This window comes from Panicum hallii, chromosome 2 (genome assembly GCF_002211085.1).
Source record: "Panicum hallii strain FIL2 chromosome 2, PHallii_v3.1, whole genome shotgun sequence".
Lineage (NCBI taxonomy): Eukaryota > Viridiplantae > Streptophyta > Magnoliopsida > Poales > Poaceae > Panicum > Panicum hallii.
In genome coordinates, this window is record NC_038043.1 from 33,111,346 (window position 1) to 33,130,628 (window position 19,283).

The 19,283-nt window shown below is 42.1% G+C and overlaps 2 protein-coding genes across 2 annotated transcripts in view; both read left to right on the forward strand.

The window, feature by feature from the left end:
- Positions 1–1,337, forward strand: LOC112880763 (holotricin-3-like). The gene is made up of 3 exons (XM_025945522.1): positions 1–158; positions 258–336; positions 468–1,337. Exons 1-3 carry the CDS (start codon positions 150–152, stop codon positions 887–889), a joined length of 510 nt encoding a protein of 169 aa, XP_025801307.1. The 5' UTR covers positions 1–149; the 3' UTR covers positions 890–1,337.
- Positions 1,098–19,283, forward strand: part of LOC112880952 (alpha-galactosidase-like) — a 20,070-nt gene continuing 1,884 nt past the window's right edge. Inside the window, exons 1-5 of the mRNA XM_025945679.1 lie at positions 1,098–1,153; positions 18,571–18,629; positions 18,711–18,767; positions 18,867–18,901; positions 19,056–19,159. Coding sequence (XP_025801464.1) covers positions 1,098–1,153; positions 18,571–18,629; positions 18,711–18,767; positions 18,867–18,901; positions 19,056–19,159 — 311 coding nt within the window. The remainder of the gene's footprint in view (positions 1,154–18,570; positions 18,630–18,710; positions 18,768–18,866; positions 18,902–19,055; positions 19,160–19,283) is intronic.

Here is a 19,283-nt window from a genome sequence, read left to right on the forward strand (position 1 = left end):
AATATCTCCGCTCTCACAACTCACAGAGCTTGCCGCAGCTCGTCCTGCATCACCAGTCGCACAACAGTCTTGACTCCAAGTACAGTCCAGTACCGTTGTACGGCCAGGACAGGATATTCCTGTGAAGATTTCAGTTCAGTGCAAGAAAGATGGGCAAGGTTGGTTCCTGATCCTGCGCAAGCTTTTCATCTCTTGATTTTCTTTTTGGTCTGAATGTCTTTGTTCTGAATTTGTTTGGGGGTTCTTTGTCGCTGCAGCAAAAGATTGTGCTCAAGTTGCCCCTGGATGACGAGAGGAAGAAGAGGAAGGCCTTCAAGGCTGCCGTTGGCATGAATGGTAAGATCAACTAATCGCAGCAATTTGATTGGCCGCTCCGTTATCATCAGGCTCAAAATAATTAAACATAATCAACTCTGTTTGCGAGAAGTCTCCATCAATTCTGACAATCAAGTTACCGAATCCCGCAGGTGTGACATCCGCCACGATGGAGGGCGACAAGATCATCGTGGTCGGCGACGGCGTGGACCCGATCACGCTGACGACGATGCTCCGGCGCAGCCTCGGCTACGCGGAGCTGCTCAGCGTCAGCTCCGGCGATGACAAGAAGAAGGGAGACGGGTACGGCTACGGCTACGGCTACGGCGGCGGCGGCATGGGCTACGGCGGCGGCTTCGGTGGTGGCAAGGAGGGGAAGGAAGGAAAGGAGGGCAAGGAGAGCGGCGGCGGCGGCAAGGGCAGCGGCGGTGGCGGTGGCTATGGCCAGTACCAGGCGGTGGCGCCGGTCTCGTACCCTGCCTACCAGCAGTACAACGCGATGCCGTCCTACCCCGTCTACTCCTACCCTGCCTACCCGCAGCAAGAACAGGATCCTGGATGCAGTATAATGTAAATCTAAGAGCCTCTTGTGCTCTGTCCAAGTTAATCTGCAAAGTCGAAGGTGGCAAAAACTTGGAGATGCACTCGTTGCCAAGATGCTGCATAAAGGCTTCAACTGAGCAAGGCTGGATGTGATGCTAGCTTTGAGCAACTGAGCATCATCAGTGAGTATGTACAGGGTTGTTGGTCAGCAAAAGAAGGTGGGTGCAGAGTTGAGAGTGATGGAGTTCATGGAAGGGAAGGCGGGGCTGTTATTACGGAAGCTTGGTACAAGATGGTGATGATTCTAGTGCAAACTGACTAGCAGCAGGAGTTTTTCTTTTGGTTTCTTTGTTGGTGGGGGAAAGAAGATGTAGTGTTTGTTGGAGAAAGGAGGCAATAAAAGAAAATCTGTACAATAATATCTTGTGCCTATGTTTGCAAAATAATTGAGTATGTAACTCATCTGGCTTTGCTCGTCACCTTCAGTTTCTTTCTTTTTTTTTTTGAAGGATCACCTTCAGTTTCTTGATGAATTGATCACGTTGTTCACATATAATTAGATCAAACAATGTAAGGTGGCAGCATATTGGTCCTGAGTTCAAGCCTTATTTTAGTACTCTTGAAGTACTATTTTACATATATAGAAGTACCACCGTATTGCTTGCACATTATCCCTTTGCTTCTTTCCTACTAATAACATAGTGTCCCTCTGCAACGAAGACAGCAAGGGATAGCGCAGAGCCGTACACGTGTGTTCCTACAGTGTCGCTGCAACATGGTTCCACTGAAATTTGGGGATTCCTCGATACCACTCTGATCCATATCAAGGATCTATGTAAATTAGTTGTGGCCACCACCAATCCATCCCGTACCTTAAACGCCGAAATTGAGGTACACACGGGATGCCAGATTGCAGCCCCCATGTAGTTACCGGTTCAGTGGTTCAATTTTCACATGGAGCGTGCGTAGCGTCCATGGAGGCTTAGTAGGATGATGACTATCTCTTGAAATGCACACGTTTCATATACTACATCCTAAATATTAGTCGTTTTAGCTTTTACTATGCATCTTGTTATGTCTAAATATATAGTAAAATTTATGTATCTGGAAAATCCAAAGCAACTAATAGTAACTAATAATTTGGAACGGAGTGAATACATCTTATGTGCACTTTACTTCTGTGATCACAGAATGGACTAACAGATGTTAAGATTGGTAAAGTTAGGACATGCATATCTATCGCTATACAACACGCTTGGACCTTTCTCAGCCCTGCTGGCTGCTAGTTTTGCATGGTGCCCAAAGGTACCTGACTACTTGTTTCATAGAAATTTTGATTCTGCAGTTTCATATTGGCATTATTAACGGCGTTTAGGTAGTGTCTACAGGAAGACGAGAACCCATGCGGGACCTGTAACTGGGTTGATCTTGATTGGGAGCTTATTAGGACTGGTGATACTGACGAGGAGAAAGTTGAAAGCTGAAGATGATGCAAAGATGTGAAAGGAGGAATTGGCGAATGCTAATAGGAAGCTTGCAAAGACTACCAATAAGCTAAATAAGGTGAAGCAACAACTCAAGTAGGCCTCAAACAAGCTAAGGTCGGAAATTATAGGTATAATATTAAACTTGCACATGTTGCTTCTCTTTTGGTAACTGATTGGACTTTTCAGTCGAAGTACGATAAGTACGACTCAAGATTCTGCGGATGGTACTCATTAGAATAGACATTAGGTTCTTTGTGAAAATGGTACATTGATTTAAATGTTTTTTGGGACAAGGTTAGTTGGGTTTCATAGAAATGAGTTGCTTTCGGGTGCTATAAATAGAAATGGAATACAAGCAAGGTTGAATATAAGATAAACTCATCACCATATTGTGGCAGAACCAACCTGAATTACACCGACTCAAGTACGCGAGTCCTCTCTGGAGGGCTACCTCGTGCTTCAAACGGTATAATCCTATTGGCCTGTCGGGTAACGTCCCGATAAACCACCGAACGCAGGATCCAACAAGATACCTCACACGAAGGTGAGTCCAGAGATATAAATGCCAATACATTTTACACCACAGGCAGAGATAATACAAAAATTTTACAAAGCATCAGTAGCTCCTACTGAGGGAAGATTATTACAAAACAGGTTTAAGTTATAAGTCAAGCAGCGGAGTTTAAAAGCGTAAACATTGTACACGTCGTTATTACAGATATTATGCTAGCCCTAGCATAATATCACTCGGCGGAATCTGTGTTGGCCGGGGACGGATCCCACTCCACGGACCAACCATCAGGCAAGGGGTAGGGCCACGGTGTAATGAAAGCTGGCTCATCAGGAAGATTACCTAAAGTAAATCAACAAAAGCAAGGCTGAGTATACTAATACTCAGCAAGACTTACCCGGAATTGGGTATACCTTAGCCCATAGCTAGACTCATGAAGGCTTTTAGCTTTAGGTAGAGTTTTTAGCTGAAAAGCAACAAAGAGTAGATCCTTATTTTCAACTTTTAGCTTTCAGGTTCTAGTGGATTAACCATTCTAGGTAAGCATCTATAACTATTCAAACATGGTAGAATCTTTAATCAAACACCATCTTTGATAATCACAAAGTTGCTCTTGTTACTCTATGTGGTAAAGGGGGTAAGCAGTCTCATTCATCGTGAGAGGCGGACGATTCCTGAATCCAGATTCAAAACCTTGCAAGGATAAACCTAACACACACGCTTGGAACACCAAAGGGTTGTTCCGAAGCAACCGTTTGCCTTTCATTCCGACTCGTGGATCAGATCCACCACAAGCGACTACAGCACCATACGCACTTCCAAAATGCAGGACGTACGTCTGTAGCGCGACTACAAAACCCGTACTCCTGGTTGCCCAGCAACACGTATTCCTACACGTCGAACAAAGTAACCAAAAGAAGCAAATATATGTGGTGGGGGGTATGTCCACTCCTCGGGCCGATTGGTTACTAGGCTTACCGCTTACCATATTTCACAGCATGTGGCTAGTACTTTCAAACGCTTAACCACAGCTACCACACACTGCGACCTTATCAAATTCCATACACAGACGGGTATCATCTCAATATGATACCTCACAAGATCCCGCCTGTCATCCTTATAATAATAACAGGAATGTAAACATCACAATTCCTATATCGCGCGAGTGACAGGAAATCACTTGACTTCTACCGGTCCTATAAGCATAGCAGCTAGTCGGACTCAAATTCTAGTGTACAATACATTGGTTCCTGGAATTATGCAACTAAGGTTTTCAAACAATTCCTAAGAACTTAATGCATAAAGACATATATAAATAGTATAATTCGCAGTGTAGATAAAGTAAGGGTTATGTCCGGGACTTGCCTTCGCTAGTGGGGCTGGGGTTAGTCAAATTTTCTTCCGAACCTTGGTTCGGGGCTTCAGAGAATTCCGCGATGAGACTTCCGGGATCTTCAGAACAAACTCCTTCTGGTTCCGGAATTAGCTGATAATCCCCGTCAGCGAGAGTGGTCGAGTCTATATGAGATGCAAAGTTACAAGTTATGGAATGCATGTACTTTTATGTTAATTCACAATAAAGTTGCAATCCAAACAAAAGAACATTACATTACAACAAATAACCTGACTATCCTGCACTGGGCAGTCATTTATTGAGTATTAACTAAACTAACTAGTCTCATTAGGCAACCGGGGGGGGTTACCCTAAACATCCAATTAACTACATTAGGTGGCATATCTAGTTACCATAAGCAATTCTAAATACACTTAACAATCTCCATTTATTTTATTAGCTAAACATTGTAATTAACCTTAGGTTATTATTTAATTATGGTTAACTTTAGATTAGTTAAGCCAATATTATATTAGGAAAAATAAATTAATATTTATGAAACTTATCCTAAGTGGGTTTAATTGAAATAATATTTCTCTAAATATTTTATATAATAGATAATTAGAACAATTCACTTAATCGAATAATATGTTTAACTTGAATAATTTTTACAGAGCAAGATATTTCAAAACAGTAGCTACAAACTCTACTGAACATAGATTGGTATTAGATCTAATTATTGTAGTTTTATTGGAATTTTATTCTAAAAAGAACTAAGCCATAAAATTAAACAAGATCAAGATTAAAATTTCAAGATGAAATTATATCTGGAGTTTTACACTAAAACTAGGGTTCAAAACATAAGGACACCATAAACTACTCAAGACTAGCATTCCAGAAAAGTTTCATAAGTTTTCATGCATAATAATTATTATTTAAGAAATACCTTTGAATTTAAGCTTGAAATTTATAACTCAAGTTATATTGGGTTTCTAATTCTCAAATTTTTATGATGGATTATACTTATAAAGATCAAGTTATGGTAGAAATTGCTTCCCTAAATATGCACAGGTGCTTTTGAAATTAATTTGTGAAGCTTTCACGAACATATAACAAAAGTAACAAAATACTCTAGCTAAAGGGCTGATCTATGCCTCAAAAATTTACACAAGCCTACTCAAATCATATGCAACATATGCTCCAAAAATCAACAGCAGCAAAGCTATAGATCATAAGATTCAATTAAAACATCCCTTTACTTGTATTTAAAATACAGAACAAACTATGCATTTTCATAACTTTACTGTGAAATAAAAGTTGTAGAACTCATCATAAGGATTCTAACCCAACAAGTTTGGTATTTTTATGATTTTTCTATGAACTCCTACACATTTTTGAACTTCACTAATTTGAAATAGAGGAAGGGACTGAAACTTTGCATAAAGGACCCTAGAAGAATTTGAATGCTTGCAATGTAGCCCTTAGCCGGAGTCAGAGCGGGGAGGACATCTTTGACCGTCGATTCCGGCGAGGCTCGTCGCCGGCGGCGGGGAAGAAGAGGGGGAACGGCATGAGGGAGTTGAGGGCAACCTTCTGAGAGTTTTGGATGGGGTCGGGGAGGACTGTACGGGCCTGCCCACGGCGAGGCCGAGGCGGCGGCCGGGAAGAACGGCGCGGCGGCGCTCCGGTGCCTGAGCGGGGAAGGAAATTGGTCGGACAACTGCGTGGGGATGCGGTGGAGCTAAAGATGGGACCAGTGCAGGCGGAGCGGCCGTGGAGGGGTGGGGCGACGGTGAGCTCGAGCTCGCCGGTGTTCGGGCGGCGATGGCGACGGCGTTCCGAGGCGTGGGAGTGGAGAAAGAGGAGAAGAATGCGACCAACAGCTCGGCGGGGTAGCGGTAGTACTCAAGCGCGCGCAAACACAGGGGCTGGGCACTCGATTTGGGGCTCGCCACGGCGGCGGCTCGGCGGCGGCCGAGCGGCGGTGGTGCGTGCGTGGCGAGTGCAGGAGATGCCAGGGAGGGAGGGGAGCAGAAGTGGGGAAGGCAAGGGGCGACGCGTGGAAGGGAAATCCAGCTGGAGGTGGCGCTCGGGGGACTGCGCCGGCGGTGAGCGGCGGTGGCAGAACGGCAGCAGAGGAGAAGCGAGGGTGACACAGGAGGAAGAAGGCAGACAGGAGTCAGAAGGATCTGTTTGCGAAATGAAAAACTTCCAGGGACTCCTCTGTAAAGAAAGATTTCCCATTGATAGAAAACCCTAGTGAGAAAAATGTCTAAAGCAAAGTTGTGAAGAATTTCAAACCCTACAATAATGCTTTAGGGTTCCAGTTCAAAACCTCAAAGGATACAGTTTTATTTTAAACTTTTAAACAAAATTCAAATTATAAACTTTTTGTTATAATTCAAACACAATGCTTTAATGATTAGGGTCTTTTTGTAAGATTGCCTGCAGTAATCATGACTAGCTCTTTTTACACTTTAGCCCTTAAGTAAATCTGAGTTTTACTTTTATCTTTCAACCATTTCACATGTAAACCATTATACCTTTGTGTTAATTACACCTAAGTCCTTAGTTTCCAATAAAAGTCTATTTTTCTTAGGTTTATTTAACTTTTGCACTTTTCTTTTCTATAATCATTTAGGTTTACCACTTAAGAGTACTTTTACACAATTACACTCAAGTACTTACATAATTCCTAAATTACAATTATACCCCTAGTGCTTTGTACAACGTATATACACCATATCATGCATACATATAATACATCCAAACTTAGTATCCCATTGTCTAACTACCTGGATATTACAGCCTTCCCCCCTTAAAAAGAATCTCGTCCCGAGATTCCGACGCTTGAACAGAATCGAATGATTAGATTTGGGGATTGGCTTGAAGGAAGTCTGGGAAATTCCGTTGAAGATAAGACTCTGTTTCCCAAGTCGCTTCTTCCTCGGTGTGATGATCCCATAAGATTTTGTACATCTTAACTGCCCTTCTTCTGGTGAATCTTTCCTTGGTATCCAGGATTCGAAGAGGTTGTTCGATGTACGATAGATCGGGTTCAATCTCAATGGCACATGTCTCAACGATTTCCGTGGGTACTTTGACACACATCTTAAGTTGGGAGACATGGAAGACATCGTGAATAGCAGCCAATTGAGACGGAAGGCGAAGCTTGTAAGCCACTGGGCCACAAACATTGAGAATTTCAAAGGGTCCGACATACCGGGGTGCTAATTTCCCTTTTATGCCGAAACGTTGGACACCTTTGGTAGGAGATACTTGAAGATAAACAAAATCTCCTATTTGAAATTGCAGAGGTTTCCTCCTCTTATCTGCGTAGCTTTTCTGTCTGGACTGAGCGGCTTTAAGATTGAACTGAATAATCTTAACCTTATCTTCGGCTTCAACGACTAAGTCTGGTCCGAAGATTTTGCGTTCACCGGTCTCGGACCAACTCAAAGGAGTTCGACATCTGCGACCATATAACGCTTCAAAAGGAGCCATCTGAAGACTAGCTTGATAACTGTTGTTGTAAGAGAATTCACCTAGAGCAAGGCACTTGTCCCAACTTGTACCATAGTGAATAATATAAGCTCGGAGCATGTCTTCAAGAATTTGATTGACTCGCTCAGTCTGCCCATCAATCTGGGGATGATACGTGGAGCTTCGAATCAATTTGGTCCCTAGAGCTGATTGCAATTGCTCCCAAAACCGTGCAATAAATTGGGGCCCTCGATCAGAGATGATGGTTTTTGGAACTTCATGTAATCGAACAATTTGGTCCAGATAGACTTCGGCATACTTCTTAGCAGAGTAAGTGGTATGCACAGGAAGAAAATGAGCTGTTTTTGTGAGTCTATCAATGATTACCCATATGGAGTCATGCTTTTGAAATGTGTTGGGAAGACCGACAATAAAATCCATGCTAATGTCTTCCCATTTCCATGACGGAATGGGTAATGGTTGAAGTGTACCAGATGTCTTAAGATGACTGGCTTTGACTCTCTGGCACGTATCGCACTCGGATACATATTTAGCAATTTCTCTTTTCATTCTGGTCCACCAAAAATGTTGCCGCAGATCTTGATACATCTTGGTGCTACCAGGATGAATAGAGAACTTGGATAAATGTGCTTCTTCAAGGATTTGCTTGCGAAGCTGATGATCTTTAGGGCACAACAATTCGATTGTTGAACCATAATGTTCCTTGATGGTCAGTGTGAAAACACTTATATTTGGCTTCTCCCTGAGATAGCTTTGATTTGATGATTTTGATACCCTCATCATGTAGTTGCGACATGATGATTCTATCTCGAAGAGTAGACTCAATGGATAGCAGATTCAGACTACCTTGAGGAATAATCTCTAGATTGAGTTTTCTCATTTGATGGCAAAGAGTGTCACTAAAGGTGGATACGGATAAGCAGTGACAATGTGACTTGCGGCTAAGTGCATCCGCAACCACATTAGCTTTGCCCGGATGATAGTGTACCTCAAGGTCATAGTCTTTAATCAATTCCAACCAACGCCTTTGCCTCATATTTAAGTCAGCTTGAGTGAAGATATACTTGAGGCTCTTATGGTCAGTGTAGATGTTACACTTAGCGCCCATAAGATGATGTCTCCAGATCTTGAGAGCATGGATAACTGATGCTAATTCAAGATTATGCGTTGGATAGTTTTGCTCATGAGTCTGGAGTGCTCGGGATGCATAAGCAATAACCCGGTTGTTTTGCATATAAGGACACAACCAAGGCCAATTCCGGAAGCATCGCAATAGACATCAAAAGGCTGAGTGTTATTTGGCTGAGCTAATACAGGAGCAGTCGTCAGAAGTTGTCTCAAGGTATGGAATGCTTCCTCACACCTATCATCCCAACGGAACTTAACTTCTTTCTTAAGTAGCTCAGTCATTGGTTTGGCTATCTTGGAGAAGTCTGGAATGAATCGGCGATAGTATCCTGCCAATCCAAGAAAACTTCGAATTTGATGGACTGAAGTCGGAGGTTTCTAGTCCATAACCTCTTGGACTTTGGTTGGATCAACCGATATGCCTTGACTAGAGATAGTATGTCCCAAAAATTTCACACTATCCAGCCAGAATTCACATTTCGAGAATTTGGCATAAAGGCGATGATCACGTAGTCGTTGTAGAACGACACGTAAATGATTAGCATGGTCTTCTTTAGTTTTGGAGTATATTAGAATGTCATCAATGAAGACCACGACGAATTTGTCGAGTTCTGGCATGAATACTGAATTCATGAGATATATAAAGTATGCCGGTGCATTGGTAAGTCCAAATGACATAACCAGATATTCATAAAGTCCATATCTAGTTGAAAAGGCCGTTTTTGGAATATCACAAGGCCTAATCTTGATCTGATGATAACCAGAGCGTAAGTCAATCTTAGAGAAGACCTTAGCTCCGGCTAGCTGATCGAACAAAATGTTAATGCGGGGAAGAGGGTACTTATTTTTGATGGTAACCGCATTGAGTGGACGGTAATCGACACATAGCCTTAGGCTATCGTCTTTCTTCTTGACAAAGAGAGCAGAACAACCCCAAGGTGAGGCACTTAGACATATATAACCCTTATCAAGAAGATCTTGGAGCTGAATTTTCAGTTCTGCTAATTCATTTGGAGGCATGCGATACGGCCTCTTTGAAATAGGAGCGGTGCCCGGTTGAAGTTCAATGATGAACTCGATGTCTCTATCTGGTGGCATTCCAGGCAAGTCGTCTGAAAATACATCGGGGTATTCACATACTATAGGAATATCCTTGACTTGGATATTTGCGATGGCATAAGTGCAAGGATGTAGACATTCTGGCTGAGGCAGAATAAGGGTGGTGATCCCATAGTATGGTGAATCAATTTCAACAACTCGGCAAGAAATATCTGAATCAATTTCAACAACTCGGGAAGAAATATCTAACCGCACTTGATGTTTAGTCATCCAGTCTATCCCAAGTATAATATCAATACCCTTCAAACTTAGTAAAACCAAATCAGTTTTTATTTCTATGCTACCTAACTGAATTGGTACACTTTTAACCATTTGGTTGGAGGTGATTTTTCCTCCAGGGGTAGAGATCATATATGACCCTTGAGTGAAACAAGAATCAAGTCCTATCCGGGTACCACAGTTGTTACTAATAAAGCTATGTGTTGCTCCAGAATCAAATAAAGTAACAACTGGTTTGTGATGAATAGAAAATGTACCCGACATGACGGGAGCTCCATCCGGAAGTTCTGTCAGAGTGGTGAAATTAATCCGTCCTTGCCGGACTTGCATCACCGGCTTCTTGCCCTTGTTCTGGTTACCCTGAGTAGAGCCTTGCCCTTGATTAGGTTTCTTGGGCCGCGGACAATCTCGGATAAAATAATCCGCACTCCCGCAATTGAAACAGCGATAATTACTGCCTCTCTGTGGCACTTGTTGAACATTTGGCCGTGGGCCAGATGGTTGTGATTGTTGCTGAGAAATGGGAGGTCTATACCTTCCCTGCTGTTGGGGCGGCCTGAGAACCAATCTACTAGTTGGGGCATTCCGCTGCGGTGCTCTGAACGATGTATTGGGAACAACCCGATACCTCGGTGATTGAGCACTCGAGGGTCCAGTAGGAGTCTTCCTTTTCTTCTCGGAATGATGTGCCACGATGCAATCTTCTTGAGTTAAAGCCATATTAACCAGCTCGCTGAAAGTATTAGCCTTCACAAGATTCAGGCGTTCCTTGAGCTTGGTATTAAGGCCTCGACGGAAACGATCTTGTTTCTTGGCATCATTATCCACATGATATCCCGCATATTGACTCAGATGATTGAAGTTCTGTGCATACTGCAGGACTGTATTGGTGCCTTGAGTAAGTGCCAAGAATTCATTCAATTTTCGCTCCAGCAATCCTTCAGGAATATAATGTGCCCTAAAGGCTGCCCGAAACTCATCCCAGGTGATATCATGCCCTGCAGGTTGCATGGCATAGAAATTGTCCCACCAGATCAGAGCAGCACCTCGGAGTTGCTGGGCGGCAAAGGAAGCTTTGCTTGAGTCCGCGCAAGGTATTGTCAATAGAGCGAACTTCGATTCAATGATATGGAGCCAAGCATCGGCATCCAAGGGTTCTTCAGCTTTACTGAAGAATGGAGGCTGTGTACTGATGAAATCCTGGTAACTAGCCACAGGAGGATTGCGGTCATCACGACCTCCGCGGAACTGTTGATGTTGCTGATTCTGTTGTGCTTGAACCAGCAAGTTGAGCAGTTCAGTTTGCCGAGCCATAACCTCAGCAAGGTTAGGAGGTGGCGGTGAAGGTTGTTGGGAACCGCTAGCCTGATCTGCCCGGAAACCTTCCGGGGTTCCGCGCGTGGCTCCAACCATCTGAAACAAAGGAGATGTCCATCATTAACCATATAGCCTTACTCCCAATTTCAGAAGATATATGACTTAGATAAACAATACACACACTCCATTCAATCATCTCATTACAGAATCATAAAGATTGTGAACAAGATGAATAAACAGGAAACTTATATTACAACACTGATCCTGATCGTTCTCCACTTCACACATCCGAAAGATCCCTACGCAGGCCATCTATGTTACAACAAATGGCATGAGATCTAGCTAAGTTACACACTACCTAGGTTATTACACTCCCATATGTTACATCTAGCTAGTCGACAATTTACGACACTAGATATCGTCGAAGTTGCCTATAGACGACTGACTGCCAGAGGGAGAATGATAGGGACTAAGAACAGGATCCCCATGCTCAGAGTCAATCTCTGAAACACCCTCAATCTCTTCTGGGTCTTCTTCTTCTTCTTCAGGCATTATGGGTATAGCGGGATGTATCAGTTGCTGCTGCAGTTCCTCAATGTGAGCCTGAGCATCATCAGCTACAAGTATCAGATCATGAATTTGTGCCTGTAGGAACTCAATAACAGTGTCACGCTGAGTGATAATATGATCACTCTCATTGATCTGATCTTCTCGATGGAGGATTGTCTCATCCCTTGCTGCAATGATTTCATCCTTTTGAGTCACCAAGGCTTGTAATTCCACTATTTGGGTCACTTGACGGTCAGCATTCTGATAGTGGCTTTGAGCCACACCAGTTATCTGATTCATACCATGACGCAGTAGAATCTGGTAATGATGTTGCACATCCATGAACCTGGTAATGATACGGACGGTTTCTTCAGCCAGATCTCCTAGCATATGACCAAGATGCTCTGTCCGAAAATTCCATTCCAAATTATCAGGGTCAATGGTAGGAAATAAACCAATAGGATATGCGGCAACTTCAGTCGGATGCTGATTGCAGAAAAGTTTGATAGCTTCCAAGGCAGCAGTTTCGAGGGTATCAACCAGACGATATCCAACCACTTCCACTTCTATGGAATGCCATGAGGAGCGGAAAGGGTGTGGAGGAATTGTCATCTTAACCCTGCACCGAGGAACTCCTTCCTCACGATATTCTACCCCATCGTATTGAGGAGGCTCTGTATAGTGGAACAGACTTAAGGATTCCCATAAGAGACGAGGAAACCCTTCCCAATGTAAAGCATTGGTGTGGAAGTGCCCCTCCTGATCCCAAAAGGCATTGGAAGGAGCAGCCATCTGCGACAACATTGCAAATGGTAAGATATATTTACCCTGCGGAAAACTCACAAGGTAAATGGATTAAGATAGTTAATTCTGGTAACAGCAAAGGCTGGAAATCAGATGGATACTTAAGAGCTAAAGATTGCTATTTACCCCAACTAAGAAATACCAATAGGTTACCTATTTCTTAAAGCAATAGAATTAAAGATACCTTTTGTTGATTAATGTATTATGCATGCACGCACTATTCGATCTCACAAACAAAAATAACTGCCAAGTAACCTTGGTCTTACGGTGGCACAATATAAATACGTCTCTCTCTATTAACTAGTCGATAAGTTCTATCCGTCCTAGTTTCGTAATCGTGGTTAGTGTACCTGCAGAAAACCACAATACACATATATATATCCAATGAACCTTTCATGCCAGCATGTCATGAAAGCGTCCCTATTCATTACTGCTCACTATAGAAACAGCATCTGTACAATTACCGCCGTACAGACAACGTTAACATACGTTATTGAAACAACGTATTCACGGGGGTACCGCAAAATGCGGGGGTATGAACAGCGATCGCCATACCCTGCGCCGAACCATCTACTCCCAATGTAGTCAACCAAAGTTGGTACATTGGCAGCATCTCAAGTAAGCCACTGCTTGAGAAACAGCGTTCGGTTCGCATCACCGACAGGAAGGCCAAGCTCCCTCAGTTGGCTGAGGATCCTTACCTTCTTACCTCACGATCGAAGATGTCGTTACTGAAAGTAAGGTTAGGTTGTGCATAAATTTAAGTTTCAACAGAAAAGTAATGCTGGAAGTTAGATTTATATATATATAGTACAGCCACCTCTAATTTTCCCTTATAACATTACCCTAGGGCTTTACGTACTATACATAAACCTTAACGAACCCAACGTAGTTCGCAAATACTTGATTAATCAAATTTTATACTATAAATTACTTTTAGGGCTAATTATATCTCCAGGGTACACTTGTTAGCTCTGATACCAGCTGTGGCAGAACCAACCTGAATTACACCGGCTCAAGTACGCGAGTCCTCTCTGGAGGGCTACCTCGTGCTTCAAACGGTATAATCCTATTGGCCTGTCGGGTAACGTCCCGATAAACCACCGAACGCAGGATCCAACAAGGTACCTCACACGAAGGTGAGTCCAGAGATATAAATGCCAATACATTTTACACCACAGGCAGAGATAATACAAAAATTTTACAAAGCATCAGTAGCTCCTACTGAGGGAAGATTATTACAAAACAGGTTTAAGTTATAAGTCAAGCAACGGAGTTTAAAAGCGTAAACATTGTACACGTCGTTATTACAGATATTATGCTAGCCCTGGCATAATATCACTCGGCGGAATCTGTGTTGGCCGGGGACGGATCCCACTCCACGGACCAACCATCAGGCAAGGGGTAGGGCCACGGTGTAATGAAAGCTGGCTCATCAGGAAGATTACCTGAAGTAAATCAACAAAAGCAAGGCTGAGTATACTAATACTCAGCAAGACTTACCCGGAATTGGGTATACCTTAACCCATAGCTAGACTCATGAAGGCTTTTAGCTTTAGGTAGAGTTTTTAGCTGAAAAGCAACAAAGAGTAGATCCTTATTTTCAACTTTTAGCTTTCAGGTTCTAGTGGATTAACCATTCTAGGTAAGCATCTATAACTATTCAAACATGGTAGAATCTTTAATCAAACACCATCTTTGATAATCACAAAGTTGCTCTTGTTACTCTATGTGGTAAAGGGGGTAAGCAGTCTCATTCATCGTGAGAGGCGGACGATTCCTGAATCCAGATTCAAAACCTTGCAAGGATAAACCTAACACACACGCTTGGAACACCAAAGGGTTGTTCCGAAGCAACCGTTTGCCTTTCATTCCGACTCGTGGATCAGATCCACCACAAGCGACTACAGCACCATACGCACTTCCAAAATGCAGGACGTACGTCTGTAGCGCGACTACAAAACCCGTACTCCTGGTTGCCCAGCAACACGTATTCCTACACGTCGAACAAAGTAACCAAAAGAAGCAAATATATGTGGTGGGGGGTATGTCCACTCCTCGGGCCGATTGGTTACTAGGCTTACCGCTTACCATATTTCACGGCATGTGGCTAGTACTTTCAAACGCTTAACCACCGCTTCCACACACTGCGACCTTATCAAATTCCATACACAGACGGGTATCATCTCAATATGATACCTCACAAGATCCGGCCTGTCATCCTTATAATAATAACAGGAATGTAAACATCACAATTCCTATATCGCGCGAGTGACAGGAAATCACTCGACTTCTACCGGTCCTATAAGCATAGTAGCTAGTCGGACTCAAGTTCTAGTGTACAATACATTGGTTCCTGGAATTATGCAACTAAGGTTTTCAAACAATTCCTAAGAACTTAATGCATAAAGATATATATAAATAGTATAATTCGCAGTGTAGATAAAGTAAGGGTTATGTCCGGGGCTTGCCTTCGCTGGTGGGGCTGGGGTTAGTCAAATTTTCTTCCGAACCTTGGTTCGGGGCTTTAGAGAATTCCGCGATGAGACTTCCGGGATCTTCAGAACAAACTCCTTCTGGTTCCGGAATTAGCTGATAATCCCCGTCAGCGAGAGTGGTCGAGTCTATATGAGATGCAAAGTTACAAGTTATGGAATGCATGTACTTTTATGTTAATTCACAATAAAGTTGCAATCCAAACAAAAGAACATTACATTACAACAAATAACCTGACTATCCTGCACTGGGCAGTCATTTATTGAGTATTAACTAAACTAACTAGTCTCATTAGGCAACCGGGGGGTTACCCTAAACATCCAATTAACTACATTAGGTGGCATATCTAGTTACCATAAGCAATTCTAAATACACTTAACAATCTCCATTTATTTTATTAGCTAAACATTGTAATTAACCTTAGGTTATTATTTAATTATGGTTAACTTTAGATTAGTTAAGCCAATATTATATTAGGAAAAATAAATTAATATTTATGAAACTTATCCTAAGTGGGTTTAATTGAAATAATATTTCTCTAAATATTTTATATAATAGATAATTAGAACAATTCACTTAATCGAATAATATGTTTAACTTGAATAATTTTTACAGAGCAAGATATTTCAAAACAATAGCTACAAACTTTACTGAACATAGATTGGTATTAGATCTAATTACTGTAGTTTTATTGGAATTTTATTCTAAAAAGAACTAAGCCATAAAATTAAACAAGATCAAGATTAAAATTTCAAGATGAAATTATATCTGGAGTTTTACACTAAAACTAGGGTTCAAAACATAAGGACATCATAAACTACTCAAGACTAGCATTCCAGAAAAGTTTCATAAGTTTTCATGCATAATAATTATTATTTAAGAAATACCTTTGAATTTAAGTTTGAAATTTATAACTCAAGTTATATTAGGTTTCTGATTCTCAAATTTTTATGATGGATTATACTTATAAAGATCAAGTTATGGTAGAAATTGCTTCCCTAAATATGCACAGGTGCTTTTGAAATTAATTTGTGAAGCTTTCACGAACATATAACAAAAGTAACAAAATACTCTAGCTAAAGGGCTGATCTATGCCTCAAAAATTTACACAAGCCTACTCAAATCATATGCAACATATGCTCCAAAAATCAACAGCAGCAAAGCTATAGATCATAAGATTCAATTAAAACATCCCTTTACTTGTATTTAAAATACAGAACAAACTATGCATTTTCATAACTTTACTGTGAAATAAAAGTTGTAGAACTCATCATAAGGATTCTAACCCAACAAGTTTGGTATTTTTATGATTTTTCTATGAATTCCTACACATTTTTGAACTTCACTAATTTGAAATAGAGGAAGGGACTGAAACTTTGCATAAAGGACCCTAGAAGAATTTGAATGCTTGCAATGTAGCCCTTAGCCGGAGTCAGAGCGGGGAGGACATCTTTGACCGTCGATTCCGGCGAGGCTCGTCGCCGGCGGCGGGGAAGAAGAGGGGGAACAGCATGAGGGAGTTGAGGGCAACCTTCTGAGAGTTTTGGATGGGGTCGGGGAGGACTGTACGGGCCTGCCCACGGCGAGGCCGAGGCGGCGGCCGGGAAGAACGGCGCGGCGGCGCTCCGGTGCCTGAGCGGGGAAGGAAATTGGTCGGACAACTGCGCGGGGATGCGGTGGAGCTAAAGACGGGACCAGTGTAGGCGGAGCGGCCGTGGAGGGGTGGGGCGACGGTGAGCTCGAGCTCGCCGGTGTTCGGGCGGCGATGGCGACGGCGTTCCGAGGCGTGGGAGTGGAGAAAGAGGAGAAGAATGCGACCAACAGCTCGGCGGGGTAGCGGTAGTACTCAAGCGCGCGCAAACACAGGGGCTGGGCACTCGATTTGGGGCTCGCCACGGCGGCGGCTCGGTGGCGGCCGAGCGGCGGTGGTGCATGCATGGCGAGTGCAGGAGATGCCAAGGAGGGAGGGGAGTAGAAGTGGGGAAGGCAAGGGGCGACGCGTGGAAGGGAAATCCAGCAGGAGGTGGCGCTCGGGGGACTGCGCCGGCGGTGAGCGGCGGTGGCAGAACGGCAGCAGAGGAGAAGCGAGGGTGACACAGGAGGAAGAAGGCAGACAGGAGTCAGAAGGACCCCTTTGCGAAATGAAAACTTCCAGGGACTCCTCTGTAAAGAAATATTTCCCATTGATAGAAAACCCTAGTGAGAAAAATGTCTAAAGCAAAGTTGTAAAGAATTTCAAACCCTACAATAATGCTTTAGGGTTCCAGTTCAAAACCTCAAAGGATACAGTTTTATTTTAAACTTTTAAACAAAATTCAAATTATAAACTTTTTGTTATAATTCAAACACAATGCTTTAATGATTAGGGTCTTTTTGTAAGATTGCCTGCAGTAATCATGACTAGCTCTTTTTACACTTTAGCCCTTAAGTAAATCTGAGTTTTACTTTTATCTTTCAACCATTTCACATGTAAACCCTTATACCTTTGTGTTAATTACACCTAAGTCCTTAGTTTCCAATAAAAGTCTATTTTTCTTAGGTTTATTTAACTTTTGCACTTTTCTTTTCTATAATCATTTAGGTTTACCACTTAAGAGTACTTTTACACAATTACACTCAAGTACTTACATAATTCCTAAATTACAATTATACCCCTAGTGCTTTGTACAACGTATATACACCATATCATGCATACATATAATACATCCAAACTTAGTATCCCATTGTCTAACTACCTGGATATTACACATATGAAGTAACAGAATAATATTTATTTCATATCATTATAACATAGAATCATGGCTCATCGGGCACTTACAACTAAATCCAAAATTCCTAACTACTGTCAAAAAACTGATGATCTTAAATACAGTCAAATCCGAAATTTTTAACTATTTCAGATTTTCTTTCCAAACTAACTCAGAAAATATTCATTACCGAGGCTTGTACCTCCATGCTACTCATCTTTAAAAAATGGTAAAAATACCCCAATTGCGAGCACAGGTTGGTGGTCACTTCCTGACGGAAGACGAGATCCCTTTTTTTAGAGCTCTTTTACGGTACACACCTAAAACAGAGTCCTCTCATCTCTTAAAATCCTTGTTTCAGCTCCAAGTGCATAAGAACACTGTAAACACCAGTTTTGCCTCAAAAGGCCACTGTGAACATAGAAAGTACTGGAATTTTATAATGCACTAGCATTATTTTTGAACTAGCGCATCTCTTAAAATATGTGAAACATTCAGGTGGAATAGTTGGAATCATTTCGCCTGCAATATAAACGAAGATATAATTCGACAAATCGGTAAGGCTTGCACTGCTCCAACCTTGAATGTGATGCAGTTGCGCTACCAAATGATGCAAAAATGATGATTTGCAAGTGCAGCTGATGCGATGGTGGATAGCGGCCTTGCAAAGCTTGGTTATGACTATATCAACATAGGTAGTCTTGATATTTGCTATCTTGTTCTTTCCCTATTTTCTTTGGTCCATTTCTCAGTTGAAAAAGAAATTTGAGAACTGAATATTTCGTAAACTGCAGATGATTGTTGGGCAGCCTATGATAGAGACTCCCAGGTGTGCATTAAGTAGAACTGTAATTGTTGAATAAAGAGTAGAAAACAAAACTTCCTGTTTCATTCTTATGCTCAGCAAAGTAAAACTAGATGACACTGCTGAAATGGGTACACTCTGCCCGATCAGTAAAATGAACAGCTTTTTTCTTTTACAGGGTAATCTTGTTGCAAATCCATCAACATTCCCATCAGGAATAAAGGTCCTGGCAGACTATGTGCACGGGAAAGGGCTCAAGCTCGGAGTTTATGGTGACGCAGGGTACACATAATTGAAAACCACAAAGTTGTATGACTGACAAAATTAGCTGGCAGAAATAGAAATTCGATGACAGAAAGAATTCCATGCTTCAATTGTGGTTTTCCCTCTAAAATAATGTAAACCT

Coding starts and splice junctions, on each gene's coding strand:
- LOC112880763 (XM_025945522.1), top strand. Junction 337..467: donor GGCTGCCGTTGGCATGAATG/GTAAGATCAACT, acceptor CGAATCCCGCAG/GTGTGACATCCGCCACGATG.